At 41.7% G+C, this 21,853-nt stretch overlaps 1 protein-coding gene across 1 annotated transcript in view; it reads right to left on the minus strand.

The window, feature by feature from the left end:
- Positions 1 to 21,853, minus strand: part of thsd7ab (thrombospondin, type I, domain containing 7Ab) — a 66,563-nt gene that overhangs the window by 13,357 nt on the left and 31,353 nt on the right. The window contains exons 5-15 of the mRNA XM_030782186.1: positions 18,268 to 18,336; positions 16,493 to 16,648; positions 15,701 to 15,908; positions 14,713 to 14,717; positions 13,550 to 13,735; positions 10,331 to 10,583; positions 7,066 to 7,181; positions 6,108 to 6,243; positions 5,810 to 5,913; positions 3,986 to 4,180; positions 3,449 to 3,712 (exon numbers count right to left, since the gene is read on the minus strand). Of these exons, the coding sequence (XP_030638046.1) occupies positions 3,449 to 3,712; positions 3,986 to 4,180; positions 5,810 to 5,913; positions 6,108 to 6,243; positions 7,066 to 7,181; positions 10,331 to 10,583; positions 13,550 to 13,735; positions 14,713 to 14,717; positions 15,701 to 15,908; positions 16,493 to 16,648; positions 18,268 to 18,336 (1,692 nt within the window). The remainder of the gene's footprint in view (positions 1 to 3,448; positions 3,713 to 3,985; positions 4,181 to 5,809; positions 5,914 to 6,107; positions 6,244 to 7,065; positions 7,182 to 10,330; positions 10,584 to 13,549; positions 13,736 to 14,712; positions 14,718 to 15,700; positions 15,909 to 16,492; positions 16,649 to 18,267; positions 18,337 to 21,853) is intronic.

Consider the following 21,853-nt stretch of genomic DNA (forward strand, 5'->3'; position numbering starts at 1 on the left):
CACTCACAGCACTCACTCAGCGTATCCCTTCTAATATAACAAACGTCCTCCCAAATGCCCAGGCCTTGATCTACTGGCCCAGCATGTGTGCCGTTCTGAAACCACGCAGTCAGGCTCAGTAGTCAGTGACTACACCACCCCCCCCCCCCCAAGTTTTCTGCCCTTCACTACAAGGTCCATGCTCACGGCGTCCCTCAGAGACCGGCTCATCGACATGGCCTCATTCCATCACCATCATCTTCCTCCTTTCAATGTCTCATCCTGACCCTGGGAGTCCTCTCTTAGTAGATCAACAAAGAGTGGGACATGAAAGCACGACGGAGTGAGCTATGCAAAGCTACATCTCTTCGCTATGGGTGTCTTTACAGAAGAAAAAAAAAAAAAAAACTACGCTGGGAATATTTGTGAAGATTTGCTGCAACTCCACTGCCTTGCATGGACTACTATCTTCTTTGCAGCTTCTCCAAATGTGCCTGGGTATTGGAGACAAAATATCAATGGGTAATGCCTATGATTTGGGTAATCATAAGAACGCTGGTGTCATGAACATTGCATTCTATCCTGTTGCATACACCAGATACAATGGGTAATGCTTGCGATTGGCGTCATCATAAGAACACTGATGTCATGAACATTGCATTCTACCCTGTTGCATACACCAGATATAATGCTTTTGAAATATAGTCAGATATCTTATGAATTTTTATAAGCGGAAATGAATATCTCTTGAAAGTTAAAGCCAATAAATAAAAAAGGTGAGCTTTACACATGATATACTGAATAAAACAGTGGCTTTTCTCTTTCCCTTGATGTGTGGGAATGAGAGGAGATAAGAGTGTTCGCTGATTTCCACTACAGCCCCAGGCAACGTGTCAGACAGAGCATCCCATTAAGATGAACTATTAAGATTAACCCAGACGATGGGACAGGGTGGGGAGACAAAGAGAGGGAGAGAGAGAAAGAGAGGGAGAGAGAGAAAGAGAGGGAAAGAGAGAAAGAGAGGGAGAGAGAGAAAGAGAGGGAGAGAGAGAAAGAGAGGGAGAGAGAGAAAGAGAGAGAGAGAGGGGGGGGGCCATAGGGATGCTGAAAAAAATAAACCCAGAAGAGATTGAGCAAGAAAGGAGCAGAAGAGAAAGAGCAGGGAGAAGAATACGGGTGGGGGAAAGGGGAGAGGTGAAGAGGAAAGGATGAGAGGATGAAAGGTATGAAGGAAAGAGAAAAAGAAAGAGGCTTGCTGTGAAGATCGAAGGGCCATGTTAGAATCCCGCCCACATTCTGCTGTTCTGACATGCCAATGCATCAGCGACTCATAGCGGGGGTGCAGCGTGCTGATGACATCATCCCTCCCTCCCTCCCTCCCTCTCTCTCTCTCTCTCTCTCTCTCTCTCCCTGTCTCTCTCTCTCTCTCTCTCTCTCTCTCTCGCTGTGTGTGCTCTGATGTAAAGTCTGGAGGACAATTTCATAAGCTGTCTAACCAATGAGGTGAATGGGAGGGAGAGAGACATCAGAAAAGTGAACTGTTTTACATTCTTCCATCTTGACTTTCTGAGTGAGTGGTTATATCATGCATTCAAAAGGAACAGTAGATGGATGCATCGGAAAAACACTTTTAAAACAGCAGTAGACAGATGAACATTTTAAATCCAGACATCCATTTTGAAGCCATTTAATACTAGACACTATATAATAGTCCAAGCATTGAAAACATGTGGAGGTGAAGCCACTTTCTTCAAACAGGCCACATGAAACAGGAGTTGGCAAGTTTCAGTAAGCGAGTCCGGTCATCTGTAATTAACAGAATCACTAAATGGACTAATACACTCAGTGATCTATTGGATTCTATTCCTCTTAAGTCAAAAGGTCAGGACCACCAAAAATGCATGCCAGAGGTGCTATAGAAATGTTGGCACCTAACCACCAGAAGATCAATTGACTAAGGTAACTGAAACGAAGAGATCAATTGCCTCATTTTTCAAAGGGAGAAGGGCTCCAGAGTGTAGACTACAACCAATTTGGTTACATTTTCAACGCTTTCATTTCCCTTTGGGATGGAAAAGGAAAGCTTTTAGAGAGTCTATCTAGTCCCATCGGTGCAAAGTCTAGCTTTTATGTATAGAACATGTACTGATACAGCTACGGAGAGAAGCAAAATATATATTTCCGTCCAATCTTCACTCAGATGTACAAACAAACGGAGTTGTGTTGCCTGTATCCATTATCATCTCACAAATATATTGTGAATTTCTCTCTGCGCTCCTTCTGGGACCGCTTACTTTTGTGTAAGCTAGTCAGCCCACTCCTTCTCTCCACTAACGGGAATGCCAACATCCTCCGTGCTCAGAAACCCAATGGAGATAGATACAGAGACTGCTCAGTTGGACAAGAGTAGCTTTAAGCACATTATTGACTGGTTTCTTCCAAAAAAACATAATTCACCACCTGATACCATGTCCGTGCCAGTGCCACCTGTGCCACTGAGCACCAAAATATTCTATACACAAGCCCCTGGCAAGAAAGCATCAACCAGCCAAAAAAAAAAAAAAAAAAAGCAGGAGTATTGACTCCTGCTCCTTGTGGCCTCAGGAGTTTGATTGACGGAGGCGCGACAGGATCGATAATACTTTGCGGCTTTCTGTGTTTACTGAGGTGTGACTGCTGCTCTCACAGGTTTCTAAAACAAATGAAGGTGCTCTAAGTCTTAATAGATGGGTTGAAAAAATCATCTCTCAGTTTCTGTGAAAGGAAAACCATGTAGAACACGGAAAACATGATGCATAACTTTAGATGCATAACTTTAAGTATTACAAGGCATCAGACAGACACACATCAACACTTCAGTAGAATACACTATATTAGTGAATATGCAGTAACAAAGTTTCTGTGTAACCATACTGTGTGCTGCTGCCACCAGCTTAAAAGGTTAGCATGTACCAATGCCGCCACTCGAAAAAAAAAAATGTTATTCTAGCGCCCTGCACTTAAGATGATGTGGGATTCCAAAATTCATAATCAATGGAATGAGATGCAGCCGTGTTACCGGTGTCATAACTTTCATTTTAGCTGAAACATTTATTGATTCAAATGCATAAAAAGCACTCTATATAATCTAAATGAGTAGTTCTCAACGTCAGATTTGATTAGGCCAAGTCCTCCAAAATACACTCCAGACTTAACAAGCTGGGGATTTCTGCCTGCAGATCAGCGGTCTCCACAAGGACCAGGGTCAGAGGTCAACGCCAACTGATCACCACTTGATGCTATTACAACCACGCTCCTAGGCTAAAGAAGGGATTAGCGGAGGAACGGACAGGTAACGGGACATAGCGGACGGACAGGGGGGACACAACAGGGAGAAGACGGGAAAAGAAGGTCGAGGTACAGACAGATGTATGAATGGAAGGAGCGTTGAAGTGATGGGGGGGGGGGTTTGCAGACATGAGCGACCCACCGTGGCTGTTGCAGCGGGAAGTCTCCACCAGGCGGTTGTTCTGGTCGTAGCAAACCATGGCCTGGTAGCGGTATCCCTGCCCACATTCCTTTATATCCCCTTGTACCCTCATGCCCAGAATGCTCTCCACACGGCCTTCTGGCAGGATGCAGTCAGACCAGTTGCCCACAGGCTGGGCATTGTATTTGTCACACGGGCAGTACTGGGTCTCGCTGAGTGGGTACATCTGACTGTTCTTACATTTATCATTTTTCTTACTCTTTCCTGTAATTCGGGAAGAAGACATCTCATAAGAGAAGAAGGACATCTCATAAACACTGAGGTAACCTTAGCACTATGCGTCTGAAATCCAGTGTCTCCTAGACTGCATACTGCTGTTCATACAGCTAATGAATCAATCTACTTTTGCTATGAGTTATTAGCCAAGCCATACCTTAAATCAGAAAATGTCTCTTACTCTTAAATTCACCAGACAGATTTAACTGCATTATTCTTTGTTAGACAAACTAGTTTTCATTTTCTAATGAGTTTGCTCACCTATGAGAGTCCTTTTTCGGGTCCTCACGCCAACACAGTCAGATGAGCAAGGAGAGAACTTGGACCATTTGGTAAGCTGGCAGTCATCCTTGCATGGTAATTGGCAGGGCTGGTTGATGGGGGGCATGGAGTTGGCAAACTTCAGACATTGGCTCACATCTGCCACGGTTCCGTCCAGCTTCCGACATGAGACGGCTACGGGATCCCCCACACACAAAAACACACACACACACACAATATTACAATGAGACACAAGCAGATCAAACAGACTACATCCAGACAGTGGCATTACGCCATCTGAAAGGAGCAAAAGTTCCAGGTATCGGTGGATGGCTGCCAAGAGTGAAAGGTTTACGAGGAAAAGGACGAGGACAGCTAACAAACCTTAATCATATTGTAAATACAGGAAACTCCATACGTGAATTTCCTGTTCAAATACCCGCAATTAAATGAAGGACAATGGGTGTTTTGTGGGGCAGATAAGATGTGCAAATGTGTCCCCGCATGACCCAGGGTTTCTGAACAGCGAGGGTCTGTTGGTGACTGTGAGCCTATTAGGGGCTGTACAGGCATTCTGTGGTTAGGACTTTGTAAGTAAGCTGCTAAAATACAGTGTCACGTTGAGAGTTGAGACCTATGCAAGTTGCTGACAGTGAGGTCATTCTGGAAGGAGCATTGAGTCCAATGCCAGTGCTTATGAGGCTGATGCAAAGATGCAGTAACCTATAGACACATTCACAGCCTATCAAATAACACTTCAGTCTGCGGGCCTGTGCTAAGAGGTGATGAGGATAAGAATGCCAGACCTCACCGTGTTTCTGACCATTTTAAAGGACCTCGCTTGCTACAATATATTACTTTTATGGCTGAAAATAATAACGTAGATAATACATTTCATTACGGCTTTGAAATAAATGCCATTCCTGAGGTAAAATACTTTTTCTTATTTGCATAAATCAATTTTCATTCCCACTCAACAATGATGAGTACGCAGACTCTGATGATTTGATGACTGTGCAGGCCCTTGCTCGGCACAAGCAAAGAATAATCTGTTTCGTGTCTTGTGGGTGGATACGAATTTCTTTAATATATAAAAAAAAAAACCAGAAAATTCCCACACATGAGTTCCATTTCGTTATCCTGCAGGTGACTTCAACACTTCTTCAAAAAGTTCTGAACATGGATAAAAGCTTGCCCAAAAGAGCCTCAAGGTTACAGACATCTGAAAAAGTCAAACCGTCAATAAACTCGAGAAGTTCTCAAGATTCGTAGCCATGAACCCTTTCTAAAGTCCAAGCACGGTAAACCAAAAAAAAAACCTCAAAGGGGTAAACAGTCTTATTTGTTGTTTAACTCAATAGCACAGACAAATACAAAAGACGGCCTACCACCCAACAGGTCGTGATGGAAGTTTGTTTTAATGGCTGTAGCTACATGAAAGAGGGGCATGTGAGAACAGTAACACTGATAGACAGTAACAAAATGAAGAGAGAGCATATGAGAGTGGTTAATGATGTATGCACGGTACAAACCAAAGAGCATGGGAGAGTGTGTGGGTCTATTCAGCTGAGAGAGCTATCAGAGCTGGGGTTTTTTTACCCTCTAAAATAAAGCCTCAGAACAAAAAAAACCCACATCTTCTTCCGTTCTTTTTGCTGCGTGGTGGTTAACGGTATAAAAATATCCAAAAATTACACAAAAAAAAATGCCAGTTTTGCTATCTCATTTTATTGACGGTTTTATTTATATCAGTAAGTTGATATGTGATGATGTCTTGTATGCTAATGATTAACGTATATTAGAGGTTTACAAAAAGGAACATACCTCTGGTCTGGAGTCCTGGTCCACACATCTCCTGTGCCCCAGCACTGTCCTGCCGAATGGTCCAAGGCACCAACTGACACTTCCTCCACTTATGGGTCTTCCACCTGCAATATCGTCACCAAAAATGCCCTCTTTTCATTCAGACAAAGCTGACAGCAGCATTAATGTTCAGTGTGACACCACACTCTGAGGAGACAAAGTATTTCTCCTGTGGTTAGTATTCGGTTTCACACCAATAAAACCGAGAAAAAGAGGCTGTGCGTACATCAGAAGCGACCACTGAGCGGGGTTGACGTACCTGTAACCAGGGCAGATCATTGGAGCCTCGCAGTCTTTCTCCTCATACAGCACTGCAGGACACTCCTGGCCCCCATTGGCTGGCAGCTGGATGATGACGCGAAAACGAGACTGCTTCCTCCTTTGTGCATTAGCACCTGTTAGTGTAAAAATATCACATCAGCTGAGGAACCCAACTGACACCTAGAGGTGTGACGGTTTAATTTTTAATTAAAAGTCAAATAAGGAAAGTCAGTTCTTACGGCTGTCATGATATCTCCGTGTGATGTAGTATAAACACATTTGGTGTACTTTTACAATCAATAACTTTCAAATACAGGGCTCATTCTCCAATGACCTAAGACTGATAGTTGTATCTTTTCTTGTCCCTGAGAACTGTGCATTCTAAACACGCCTACACAAATATATTCATTTGAAAATGTGTCCTTGACCACAGGGTTAAATCTGGGCAGTACATACGTAATGCCAGTTACTGAGAGAATAAATCTCTAATCAAGACTATGAGCGGACGAGAAAGAGATTTATATGCCTGTGTGGCACAAGAGGTCATCAGTATATGACGGATGATGATATTATGCCATAAATCTATATTATGTATTCTACAGTGTCCTCCACTTTTAGATGTTTTAACAAATTTGCTGTTGGAAGGTGACCTAGTAAAATGTTTTCTCTTCATTAAAGCATAAATATCAGAGTGTGAAAGGAAGACTGGGAATTCTTCACAGTCATTACATCGATGATATTTCAGTATCGTGTGTTTTAAGATGGCGTATTTAACTGTACAGTCTCTGTAATGATAATATTCTATAATTGTATAAATTATTCAAATTACTCAGCAATAGTGTTTATCGAATGAAAGATATAATGATGTCATGAACTGAAAAGCAGACATATGTTTATTTTGTGGAGAAAAGCAGAGAATAGAATTGTCTTTTCTGGTTGGAGATGAAAGACTGTACCTGTATCACAGGACTGTGGGCACGCCGTCCATTCACTGAATGGCGTGACTATGCAGTCTCTCCTGCACGGCAAGACACAAGACCGTACCGTCTCTGGCCGTGGACTGTCTGGGCATCTACACACAGACACACACACAAACACACACACACACACACACACACACAAACTGTGACTCCACACAAATATTATTAAGTGATAAGTGATACTAATTGTAGATGAAACACATAATCAAAAGTAAATAATTTGACAATGAGTATTAAGCTGTTTAATCTCAAAACAAAGAGCAGACAGAAGCATAACACTTCAGGGAGCGGAGATGCCTGCAGATTGTGCTCCATCTGAAGCCCTAATTATCCAAATAGGATTAATTATCAGGCTTAGGTGCTGTGTGTCACCTGGTGGAGGCAAGAGAAACTTTGCACTTAAGCTGGATTGGGAAAACCCTCTGGAAAAGTTGCAGTGTGAATGTCAATGACTAATAATGTTGTATGTGTGCTTTAAACAAACATCTCACATTTTTTCTTTTTTTGAACAACAAACAGGGATGACAGAGATTACATTTAAAATGCGGTTATAACATTTTGACAGTATTTGCGACAAGTCAGAACAGCAACTTATTAAAATGTTCAGTTTTGGGTTTTTGCTCTAACCATTGCAAACCATGTGACCTGTGGTGTCTCAGATGAGAGAGAACCCTAAAAACGGGTACTCTTTTTCTCTCCCTCTCTTTCTGTCTGTGTATATATATATATACACACACACACACACACACACATATATATATATATATATATATATGTGTGTGTGTGTTTGTGTGTGTGTGTGTGTGTGTGTACACACACACACACACACACACACACTATAAATGTCTTCCTGCTCCTTTGCTCTGGGGTAAAGTAAACTGACAGCAGTAGAAACGGACACAGAATAAAACTCACTCTCTCCCCCAACAGGTTCTATTGATTTGAGCCATAATCTCCTTTATCAGTTCAAGTGCATCTCACAATTTACGAACAAGGGCTGCAGTAATCTGCAGCTGTGTTTTAATCACGGATCTATTTCTTTTATAAATTCAACTGGATAAAGAGAGTCAAATTGTCCAGACGAGAGATACCCCAGTAATCTCTGACCCCATCCGTCTAAGCTTTTGGTGCTTTTTGCGGCTCCGTTTCTTCATCTCGTCGGAAAGACCTCCACAGCCGAGCGGCGTTGGTTTTCACGCTGTGTCACAGAGCCTGGCGCCCTGGTACACGGGCACTCATTAACATCGTGTTTCTAGCGGAAGAGATATGGTATGACGCTGCTACAGTGTATTTGAGGCAGATTTATTTTTAATACCAGTAGTAGCAGGAAATCTCTGTCAGAGAAACAAATCCAGGGCCACGGTGCCACAGTGGCGTCTCTCTTCCTCTATGTGCATTAGTGCAAAGCTGTCTCAGGAGACTATGAACTTTGTGTGAGACGGAGGATGAGCCAGGCTCGGGGCACGACAGAGAGAGCTGAGCTTTTTAGCTCTATTTACACAATCAATGTATAAGCTCTGGGTGTCTTACCTTAGAAATATATTGCGTATTTGTGCAAAACAAAACAAAAGCAAAGGAAAAAAAAACAAAAACAAAAATGTAAAACTACGGCATGTCAAACCAAGACATCCTTGAACAAATGACAAACATCTCTATGGAATTTTTTATATCCATCTTGTGGTTCCGTTCACATCAATCACAGGATTCTTTTTTCTTTTGAGTTATTGAAGACATACAAAGTTTCAAGACAAAATTCACTTTCGTTTGAGATTCTCAATCATGCTAATGGTACCTAGTAGTGACATGATCCAAATTAGAGTTCATTTCTCAAAAATTACATCCAAACTCATTTGCCAGGAGGACAAATATTTCATTACAGCTTAAAAAAAAAAATGTTTCTTTCGACAAATAATTAGGATAATCTAATTGCGTCTATTCATTCATGCAATCATTATATTTCCATTTCTGGGAAATGTCATAATTGTTGATGTGAAAAAGAACCCGGCGCATTGACTTGGGGGTTTTTCAAAAGCAGATCATTAGTAGTGCCAGTGAGAAAAAGAGAGACAGGAACGCCATCAATACTCGCTTACTCATTCTTAATGTTATAATCTCCTACGAGAACTTGGCTGGGTAGATGAAGGGAACAAATCATAAAAACAAGAAAAAAAAAACTATAACAAGGAGCTACTGCCAAGCAAGCTGTCAAGACTGACACAAACGGAAAGGGGAAAAAAAAAAAATAAGACTCTAACTTCGTTCGTCATTTTCTGCGAAAAGCATCAAAGGTCTGGGCCGGGAGGTTTGACGTGCTGTCTGTTTGTTTGGGACTCTCCCTCTCAATCTGCCTTCATGAGTGACAGAGTGGAGTTACCGCCCCGCAGCCCTGCCTGAGACAGTTCAAAGTGAACCTGGCCCTCCACGCCTCACGCCTGATGTCAAAAACATGTCTGAGAGGCATTTGGAAGCGCGCGCGCGCACACGCACGCACGCAGTGCAGGAGAGTACGTTTTGAGAATTCAAGCGCTGGAATGAATGACTAATGAGAGCTGCGTTACATTCACAAATTTCAGAAATATTCAAATGCTTTGCAAAACATTGAAAAATATTATTGATATATTTCATTCAAGTCTGATTCAACCATTATATAACTGCACACCATACAGACATGGGCAACAGTTCAAATGTACTAAGGGCCCCATTCATAAAGTATTTCAGATATAAGAGTTGCAACAGAAATCCAAATTGCTTGAACAAAACATGAGACTAAATCCTCATGTAAATTTGGTCATGTTTTATTTGAGTAGAGCATAGGGGAGCTCTCATCTTGCAGTGATTAATTTGCATTTAAGAATCAAACCTACTTAACTACTGCCACAGTCATCAAGGAAAAATGTACCGTCTCACATTAACTGAGCCAGTGCTAATTATTCTATTTGTGACTCTCTATTTACTCCCCCCCCCCCATCATGTTTGCCTGCGGTGAAGAGATAGGTCTTGCGTTTGAATGGCAGTCTCTCTAAAGCAATCTCAGCTTGTCAGTCATTCTCAAGCATTGGAGCCCAAAACACACACAAGTGTCCATCTTCACTAGCTATGAGGCTCTCTGATACATTTAAAAAAAAAAAAAAAAATCCTTCAGCTGAACCGGCAATATTTATAATATATTCTATTGATTGCATGACACCAAGCAGACCGACCGCTCTGTCAGCTTTAATGAAGAAGCGTTAAGTGGGCTTACTTCTTTGGGGGCACTTGTCCCACGTTGACCTTTACACAGATGACCTTGCGTGTCTGCATGCCCATGACACAGGAGGATTTGACGGTGGTAGCGCTGTCTGAGCTGGTGCTCATGGTGGTGTTGGTGGCGGAAACGGAGATGTCCTCCATGCAAGGCCCCCATGGGCCCGTCTGCCAGTGGTACACTGTACACGTCTGCTCATTACAGTTCCTCACCTCCTGAAGAACTGTGGTGTTTGGACAAGGAGCACCTCCTGAAAGAGCACACACACACACACACACACACACACACATGTTTATTGGATACAGGAAGAGCCCTTGAGTTATCCCATCGGTCGCGGCTTTTTGTATCGGTCTTTAAGTCAGACATGTCAAGTGTGTATTTTCTACACTTTCACATCAGTCCTACGGCGATGGTTCCTCTACCCCCCCCCCCCCCCCCCTCCTAAATTCATGGAAATCAGTAACTCAGCATTGCGCTTGCTCTCTCATTACTCAAAAAAAGGCAGGCAGTCAATACGATGAATTCAGGAGCCCGTAGAGTCTGTGAATAATTGCTGACATTTACAGGTTTCTGGAATGATGGAGGGGCCCAGCAGGCCTGTGAACCTAAGCTTGCTCATCCTGAGAAGAAAGCAGTTCCTCTAATGAGGAGAAGTTTGCTCCTGAGTCAAAAAAAACGCATGGAATACAGACAACCCGAGTGTCCTCAAAAGAAAAGAAGAAAAAAAAAAAAACCCAGCCTGACACAACTCCTTTAGGACTTGTTTGGCAGCTTATAAGGTGAAAAAAAAATCGCAAAATACTGCTACTGTTAGTTTTTGTACTTCAGTGACTACACAAGTACAGTGCCAGTGATGTAACTGAAATGAAATTTTCATGATATTTCATGACAATATACTCACACGGTGTGAATCTGCACAGCAAAAAAAAAAAAAATTATACAGCTAAATTCTTACTGTAATCTACAGCATTTCTTATATACACCAGATTTCAGGGGGGAAAAATGGTTCATTCTGGGAGATCAAAATCAAGCTCATTGTTGAAGTTGTCAAAACATCTTTTCTTTACAGTAATTAGCTGTTATTTGCAAAGCCTATTAGGAACTCCAAGAGTAATTTACTAACCACGCAAGCATTAATAAACACCATGGCACAGCAGAAAAGATGCTAGCCCACCGCAGTAGAGACCCGGGTTCGTGTCCCGGAGGCGGCGGATCTGCCGGATTAGAGCCGGACGGTTCCGGCGGGCGCAGCATGACGTTTGCTGGAAAAAGCCTCTGTGTTGTGGTAAAAAGACACGGCAGGTGACTCCACATGCCTCAGAGAACGCGTGTGGAGTTGCCAGCTGCATGTGGTAATCTCCAAGTTCACTGGCCGTTTTGAGAATTGCATAAGTAACGGGGAATACCGAAACAAGGAATGTGGCCACGACTAAGCTGAGCTGGGGGAAGGTGTAGATTCAAAAATTTTGCGCTGCAATGAGGGACTTTAATACTGTAACTATACATTAAAAGTAAAGCTATGATTTGCATATTACAGACACGGGGGGGGGGGGGGGGGGGGGGGGGCAAGAGAGGAAGAAAACCTGTTCAAATACAGTAACGAATTTGTTAAAGTGGTCCACTTTTACAACACAATCCATTATTGTAAATAAACAGTATGCTACTGGTGAAATTATTGCCAGTAAATCACTTCAGTTTTTCAGTATTTTTTTTACAGAGTGTCCACAGCTTTTCCAACTCATCATATGATCTTAACTAGATCAACGGAGGAGTGATGCACAAATTGTAATTTACATGGCTATTTATCAAGGGTGAGAGTAAAACTGATTATTGAAGGTGCCTTTGTGTCTCTTATTCAGTAACAAAAAATTACAATTCAAAAAACACATTAAAAAAAAGGCTGTCCAAAAGTTAAATAGTAAGAACATATGTCTGTGCTACATTTTCCTGAGGTGCTGAACCTCTCTTCTGTCTAAATCTAGAGTCTGACTCCACTGGCACCGAAATCAAAGTTCAAATATTGCTGTATTTCCAGAGGTTCAGTACCAAGGTCCAAACATCTTAGCATGGTACGCAGAAGCATTTTAGGGTCACCCAGGGACCCCAACTCCATCGGTTGAAAAAAAAAAGTCTTTTATGTTATCCGTATGAATTTCCTCACTCTTTTGACTTACTTACAAATCTACCCTGAAAATGATCAATTATGTATGAAGACTCTCTCTGCATGGATGGGTTCATTTAGTATGCCTCTTACACTTGGAAACATACAGACATCTGCTGAGGAAAACTAACAGAAAGCGTGTTCTAATGGTGAAAAAAAAAAAACCCAGCTTGCCTCTGGTGGGCATTATTCCGTACACGTAGACAGTCACTTTGTGAAAATTTCTGTTCCTGAAAACAGACTTGCTCAAACAAGTAAACTGACTGGAAAATTGCTTGTAGTCATATCTGGGCTGATGCCTAGACTAAATTTGTGCATCGGAGTGTGATACAGTGTCCTCTGGACACTATCAGCTATTATTACTGACTATTTGCACATCTAAAGACACAGTTTATTGATATCTGCATATGTATGTCTCTCCACATCATCTACACACCAATTCAATTGGAAAGAAGAGGGAAAAAAAATACCATAGAGCTCTGGGAACTTTGGAACCCTCGAAAGACCTTCAGACAGAATAAACAGACATTAAAATCATGGCGTACATCTTGGCCTACAAAATTAAAACAATGGGAGCGGGAATTCACGGCTAACAGCAATTCACAACCAAATTAAAGACAACTAAACTCTAATACTAATATCTCTAATCAGGGTCTATGACATTCTTGGCACATGAATGGCACTCAGCGAGCTATGACTCCACGTCAAACAGAAAACAAAGGCAGTTAGAAAGGCAGACAGATGGATGGATAAACATTTTTATGTCAATACATTGCTACTGCTACAAGGACACTAACCTAATTGTCTCTAAAAAAAAAAAAGCACCACGTTTTGATAAACAGTTACCCTCCATGACTGTTATCCATGCCACTATCATTGAGGTAACTGTGGGGACAAACACAAGCAACGTTTTCACCAAGTTGTTTGGTGTCTTTTAAGACAGATTAAGAATATCTGACCAGCAAGCCGGTATGGAACCAAAGAAAGTCATAATCCGAGAAATGACAAGGAACTGTGTATGCAGACTTAACACATAAATGTCATATGTTTATTACCTTCTCCAGCGTTATACGCCAGGATGGAGCGCGTTCTCATCTGCTTGCCCTCTGCGGTTTTGCTGGAGCAGGTCTGGGAGCAGGAGGACCATGGGGTCCAGGGACTGAGAGCACAATCCTTAGGGCAGGGCACGTCACAGGGAATCGGAGCAGGGAAGATGGCATCACTACACAGCTCTTTGTCCACTATGTCACCTAAGCAAACATAAAACACCATACAGTGAGTCATCTATGACATCACTGACAGTCTTTGTTAATTTGCACATTGAATACTGAAAAGACAACATGACTTGAAGCACAGAATGCGCAAAGAACAGGAAAGCTACCAAGATGAGCTGTCCACCTGAAACAAAAAACATGAATGAATAAAAACAATCTCTATTCAGTCCGGCTGTGCGTTCTGGAATAAATGAAATGCTTAAACATCAGCTTAAAATAGAATAAGACAGACTGGAGAGTCCCAGGGGTCCAAAGCATTTTACATTTGCATATCAATGACGTTTTAACATGGACCATATGTGAGTTCCAGCCTCAGACGGTACTGTACAATGCGTCTCTGATTAACTTGAAGAGACAATGCTGCTCTTGTATTTGTAGGATGTTTACCTTTTTGGTACCTCCTCAAAGGACCAATTTTGCCTTTTAAATGGATTGGAAAAAAATGAAAAACCTTTGCAAAAATATTGCCTCTATTCATTTATCCGCTTGTTTGTTTCTACATGAGGAATAAAAATCAATACAAAAGACTGAGAGTCCAAGTCCGCATTATTGACAATAGACGGTCACGCAATATTTACATTGATCTGCAGCTGCAGTGTCACCTTTTGTAAGTCTGTTTTAGAGATGCCCCTGTTGCAAGTCAGGGAGTGAGAATCAGATCCTCAGATCAGAAACAAACAAACAAAAAAAAAAAAAATCAATTTTCATCAACATATGACATGGAATCAATCTGCTCCCATCAACACAGGGGTAGAAAGAGAGTGTGGGAGAGGGAGGCCGCCCGTGCCTTACGTCACAGACACTCCAGCACATGGCGATATCTCTTCATTAGGAAAATATTTGTATTCCGCTGAGAGACGCTGCTGATGCTCACTTGACTATGTAATATCTTGCCAATTGCAGATGATTTGTCACGGGTAACATATCGACCATGAAGCCCATACGTTCTCTACGTTTGCCGGTCGCTATTGAAGAAAACTCTTGAGGAGACTGATGCAGAGCAGATTAAGGTTTTCCTTTGTGTTACTAATCAGGCCATACTTCATATCTGATGAGAACTTTAATGAGATGAAAATTCAAATTCTCAAATTTGACTGAATGAATTGAGCAGCTTAACCACGTGTTTTTGTACTAAGATATAATTGCAAACCAGTTCAAACAGAAGTCATCTGAACTGACCACCAATGCACCTAAAGGACCAAAATAGGACAGTGACATTCACCCAGAAATGAAAAAAACATCGCTCTTGTCTAATTTTTCTACTCATAGTTCTCTTTTCATAAGAACACACACCAGCCCTAGTACATGGTACCAAGTTATTACCACAGAGCGAGTAAGTGATACAGCAAGCAGGGGTCCTCTGAGAACTAATGAGGTGTGTTTGATTGGGTGCACTGTGAACAGGGCCCGTGTGCCTAGCTGAGCTAAAAGAAGGACAGTTTGATTTAAAGCGAGACGTGTTAAATTGCAGTGTGCAGGACAGAGGGCAGCGCGTGCGTCTGCTGAGGCAGGAGAACGTTAATGATGGAGCTGAGGGATGGATGTCGTCTATAAGGGGAGTCTCTAACAACCCTGATGAACAACGGTAGAACTGAGCTGCTTTCTCCATTATCGCACGCATTACACTGGCACGGCAGAGAGGCCTTTAATGGACCTGGTCACCTTCAGGAACACATGTTTTACACTCCCCACTTATGGAAATGACTCAGGAAGCCTGAGGAGGACTATCTTAAATAGCAATACGCCACGCACACTCAGTCCCAGTGGATAAACATCCTATCCACCTATATTTTGATTTCGAAATACGCTGATTACTGATATCTTGGAAAAAAAAGAGAAAAAAAAAATCTTCTTTAGTTCTTAAACTTCCATACTGTAATAGTGAGCGTGTAGTCTTCAGTGTTATCTTATATTGTAATTTCAGTGTACTACTTGCCATCACTGTTGACGCAGCGGACTTGGGGAATCTGTGTCCCTGGTCCACACTCCATGTCATCATCAGGGATACACTCCTCCAGCTGGACCAGTTGCCAGTCATAGCAGCCAGGGACATCACAGGGCATGGACTCAACCAAGTGGGGGCAGTTTCCTTCTCCGCCAGTGGGGTAGTTAGTGATCTTCCGTTTTCGAAACTTGAAACCTGGAGAACATGGATGAGGATTCTCTGTAGGCACTCTGCATATAGAGTTATACAATGTATCCCATGAGTCGGGAACCGCAGAGAAAAATAATTAATTCGATTTTTTTTTTCCTATTTTTGCAGGCCCATGATGTTTCTAACTAAGGATGAATGATTCCGGATAATTCCGGACAATTCTCCCTAGAAAATCAGAATCTCTAGGGTCACTTGAAAGCGCTAGTCTACACAGAGAAAATTAAGCACGCTGAACATTTGCAGCAGTACATTGTTGGCACATGTGACATCATTTCTCCTGACACGTGCTTGCTAACCGTCTGGATTTATATATCAGAAATAATGCTGGACACATTGAGTACATTCTGCGAATTAAAGCATTCGTATCCCCGGCTTTTTTTTTTTTAAGTTTTCCTATAATTCCAGACTCATGGGACACTATTAGAACAAACCTACGTAAAAAGAGATATGATATCCGCTTTTTATAGCTTCTTTTGAGCATCTGAGCGTACCCCTGTATTACATAGCTGTGTTGTGTTCTACATATGTAGCATAATCTTTTGAGAGAATGATCTCAAAGGGATCTTTACCTTTCTTGCCAACTTGGTCATCACAGTTCTCAAATGTGCAAGGCCCCCATGCACCCCAGGGGGAGAGCTCACACTCAATGGGACAGGGAATGTGGCACAGCTGAGTCGTATTTGGCACTGGACCCAAACATAGCTGGTTGTCCACTGGTTGTGATGCTGCAGGCCAAAACAAAACATTGCATTCAGAACACACTACGTACCAACAGCAGAGAGACAAAGCTTAAGAACATGGAGTCTTTCATCAGAGACAACAGAACCAGTCAGAAGGGAAAAATGTTACTCATGCTTGAAAGCTGTAGTGTTTAACTGACAGTTGACATGACGATCAATTTCACTTCAAAGAAGTATCATCTCCTACCACCAAAGATAGATCTCTGTAGCACTGACATGAGACATGCCATCTCTCATGAGCTTTCTAATCAAAATAATAACGCACTCATAGTCACTACATAAACAATGAAGAAGCATGAAACAACTAATCCCAACTGAATGCCTCAGTGTCCTGCTTTGACAAAATAAGTATATCACTCTACGGGGAAATCAATGCACCAAATGACACCAGTGAAGCTCCTGATTAAACTTGAGCTGAATGTTGTTCAAATTAATGGACCTGAAATGAAAGAGGTACACACCATTTAAAGACTGGCAGATCAAAAGCTAGATTAACAAACCACTTCACAGGTTGTGTTTGTTTATTTGCCAGATGGTCTATCCTCCTTGTCAGAGCAGAACTCAGGAGTCTGACACACACACACACACACACACACACACACACACGCATGCATGCACACATGCACTCACTCACACACACACACACACACACACACACACACACACACACACACACACACACACACAGTATAGTGCCAATGCATATAGAATCAAACAGTAGGATGGATGTTTTGTTTCAACATCAAAAGCATAGAGGCCCCTCCTAACATATTAAACTGAACATAAGTATACTGTGCAGGCTTTGATTTTTCTGGATTAGCAACCTGACCTTATGATACACCAGTCTGACAACGTAGGATTAAACACCATGAGTGCTTTTTGAGGAAATTTTAGTGAGAATATAAGCATAATGAACAAGACACACATTTTCTTGTTTTCCTATCTTTCACTATTCCCTGTGGTTGAAAGAAAAAAATAGTCCCATCACTAGCGCATTGTTCCATCGTCATGTAAAATTTAAATTCTGTCTAAGCAATCATGGAGATCATGTCAAGGATAATAAAATGTACACAAAAAATATCTTTGATGTAGGGAAACTTGCTAAGATGCAAAGGAAAAAAAAAGCTTCTAATCCTTTCTTTTAAAGACACAAACTTGGAGTTGAACAGTCACTTATGCATCGGTCTTAATCATGCTTCCGACCTGTTGCCTTACACTCAGGGGGAACAACGGCTTAAGCAAAGGAAGGAGCTTCAGTTAATACAGATGTAATGAGCTCTCTATGGACTAACAAATATGCACAAACAAACACATACACACACATACATACACATGGGAGCAAATCTCACATATGTTAATAAGCCACTGTGGGTAGGCATTTGTTCAAAGAGATACAGGAGGGTTGCACCACAATGTCACTGGTGCGTGGAAAATGGGAGTTCACACAATGATGCCTAAATACATAATTCACTTTAACGTCAAAGGAGAAGAGAAGAGAAGAGAAGAGAAGAGAAGAGAAGAGGAAGAGAAGAGAAGAGAAGAGAAGGGAAGAGAAGAGAAGAGAACAGCACAGAACAGAACAGAAGAGGTTGACTAGACCTTACCTGTAATTTCAAATGTGATAGAGAGAAAAGGTGGGACACTTGGCTTCTGGTTGCTCTGAGACTGTCCTTCTACAAAACAGACAAACACTGCTATTTCTAACAAACACAACTAAAACTGCTATAACAAAGATAAGGTTTCGACACAACTGGGGTCCTAATACTACCTTAACAATTCCAGGGGATTCTAGATTGGTATAGGAGGCCTAAACTCCTTTTGGAACAGGAGTGGAATTGGGAGGGAACACATAGGAGTACAGTTCCAGGAGTGAAATTCCAGAGGCAAAGCAATTCCCAAGAATGAATCAGCCAGATTGCATTTTGACATATTCTTTGACATATTCTGTTAAACAGGCCAATTGTATGTGTGTCATAATATGAACAAAGATTTAAAGAATAGTCGTGAATGTTTTGGAAGTATCGAATGACTCTTTGAGGACAGAGAAATTTCCAGATCTGGAAACTGTTAGATAACGTGACGTTGTTAAGCAAGAGTTGAAAATCGTGGTCATGACAGTATTAACTATAGCCTATTCTAGCGGCAGGCAATGGTTTTATTTGCTATTTTGAGCTAACACTAGCGTACGAGGGGCAGGAAAGCATTTAAAGCGCACAGCGTACAATCAGACAGGACAGCGATCAGTGGGCCAGCTAGCCTTCCACAGGCTAGAGCAGGTAATAGGGCACTTCTCATTTAATATACTGATTGGTATACTGCAATCTATATAGATTGCAGAGATTAAAGATGTGAATGATTGCAATAGCATAACCAAGAGCGAGCAACCCAGCATACAGGTTCTAACAGAGCTGCCCCCTCCTTTGACCATCACCAAATACAGTAACGCGTTACATTTTAAGCCAGCAAGGCATCCAGACCGTTTCCCGTGTATATAGTAGTTATGTGTTGTCTAAACATTCTTTAAAAAAATCTTGTCTCTTGGTCCACCGTCTCTTGGATCATCCCCCCTTGATTATAAATAGGTTATCTCTCCAGCCGTTCATTCGACCATCACAATCATGACAGGCACCAGAGTTTGAAGGGCCTCGATTGAGCAGCCCTGTATAGTGTCTTTTGTTCAAGCTAAAAGCATTCAAGGGTTTTGTATTTGCCAGAAAATAGGACCAATAAACCATAATTTCCAAAAATCGCTGTCACAAGTGGTTTCTTTGTTACGAAATGCTGTGGGGGGAAAAAAGCTGCCGCACTTTTTTTTTTTTAATCTGGCAGGGTGTTCATATATATTTGTCACTGTGGCAAATTTATGGCCAGCTGACTGAAAAAAAGGCCAAAAGTTTGTCGGGAAGCCCTGTATAAATAAATTAGCAACACTGACAAAGCATCCTCCGGGTGAGTGCGCCGCTCAACCTTCAGTAATGAAGCTTTGCAATTGCGCTTCGTACATTACACCGAAGATGCCTGTCTCCATCAGGTTTCAGTAGACAGCATCTTCCACTGGGCTACACGCGCCCGCTAGTCCTGCAGTGCTTGTTTTTATGCATCACAGCACAACTTACTAAATATCCTCCTCTCCTCTTTTCCCCTCCCCTTTGCCTTTCGCTCCCCAACTGGCAGCCAGTGCAGCTTAGCCTCTGATGAACTGAGAGGATTCCTGCACTACTCTGATAAGGACCCGGCATCCCTACTCCCCACATCCCGGCCACTCCCACCAGCAGCCCCTCTCAACAGCGTTTTATACACCACTCTCTCCATTCATTCATCCATCATTTATGCTCATCTCCTGCAGTAATGTGGGGTTTAAACACGTGGGTTTTGATAGGATTCTGCACTGTGCTGCTTTTGAACAGATGCGTGTGATGGAGCCCTGAGTTTAAGAGAGAGAACAGAATTTTGTTTGTAAAATGTATGCTGTATAGAGATGTGCTCATGCAGTATGCGTGCAGAAAAATTCGAATGTTATATTTATGAATATCCAAGTAAATGCTCGTCTTCTGTGCGTGTGCGTGCATGTACACACGTCTGCATCCGTCTGTGTGTTTATCCATTGCCCAGTGCCCTACTGGTGATGAAGTAGGGCACTAATCCTCTCATTCTTGGATTGCTGAGATAATGTCACCATTGAATTACTAATCCTTGACATCCTATCAGATGCACACAACATCTTTGCATGCAAGCAACTGAACATTCCCACATAGTCACTTAAACAAACTCCAATCAATACCGCTATTCACTACATGTATAAACAGTATTCACAAAATACATCATCATACTTATACAATTTTATTTTTCCAGAGGACTTATCAAAACATGCCTCTTTTGATATAAAGTAAACACAATCAAAGTGAAGCTGCAGTACAAAGTATGGCCTAACAGAAGCCTGTAGATAGCTGCCAAAGTGGAGACAACATGAATAAATGAGGGATAAAAAGCATGTTGAAAGGCGCTGCTTCCACACAGGTGTTTTTCGTGAGTTATGTGTGCAAATATCATCCCATCCCATTATTCTGGTTATTGTGGCTGGAGAAAACGATCTCAGTGGAGCTAAAGGAGGAGTTATTGTATTGTTGGGGCATGTCTAGAAGGAAACTCAGTTACAAAAACTGCTCAGATTATCGTTTGTTCCTGAGAAACAGTGTGATGTTGGCATACAACTTTAAGAAAATGAACTTGGGTCAACCAGAATCCAAAAAAAAAAGAAGAAGAGCAACTCAGAATCAGCGGAATGTGAATGCCAGTCAAGGGGCGTGAGCAGGCACTATCAATAACAGTCCATTGAGAGTTTCAGAGAGAGAAAAACTAAGGTTGGATTGCAGAGCATAAACCACTTATTATCTCCCAAAACACACATTTGAAAGTGAAGTGCTGTTTAAAAAAAAAGGGAAAAAAAAGAAAGAAAAAAGAGCAGGCACTGAGCTGCTGAGCAGTAGAAATCCATCATATGGCTAGATACTTCATTCCTAACTCTACTCTTAAGAATCAGATAAATGTTTTTGTGGCAAATGTCAAATGACTTATTTTTCAGGTTACATTGTAAGATCGGACTAGTGCCTTGTGACATACTAAAGTTTGTCAGTGTAGGACACACATGCAAAGTAGTTGAACACTAGGATTATCAACAGAACCTTATTCTACATGAATATTTAATTCATAACATAGTCCTCAGCAGAGTTCATATCTTTTAAATGTATTAAGTCCTTTTGCACCAGAAGCTAATAATCCTGAGTGCTTATGGTCTATTTTTCAATGAATTCAGTAGTCATATCAAACTCATGCCATCATGTGAGCTGTTTACAAAGATTATTTCATACCTGTCACTAGAGGAGAGACATTTTCTGGGACTCAACGAGAACAGCTGTGTGTGGTGATATTTCTGAGGACTGTATTGCTATAATAACACGGATGATAACTGGTCTCTGGAGGGTATGTGAATAAACAAGTCGATTATAAATCTCGCAGCAGCTGCACCATAGCATGTCTCTACAAAATAAATATGTTGGAGTACTTTATCAGATGGATTATTTAGGCAGTTCAACGTCGTTGCTAGGCTTTTCCTTTCTCCTGCTACTTAATACTTGGTAAAGGCATCTAGTGGATTCCTTATGATTTGGAGCGTATTTTCTCTGCATGGCT

This window comes from Chanos chanos, chromosome 8 (genome assembly GCF_902362185.1).
Source record: "Chanos chanos chromosome 8, fChaCha1.1, whole genome shotgun sequence".
In the NCBI taxonomy this organism is placed as follows: Eukaryota; Metazoa; Chordata; class Actinopteri; order Gonorynchiformes; family Chanidae; genus Chanos; species Chanos chanos.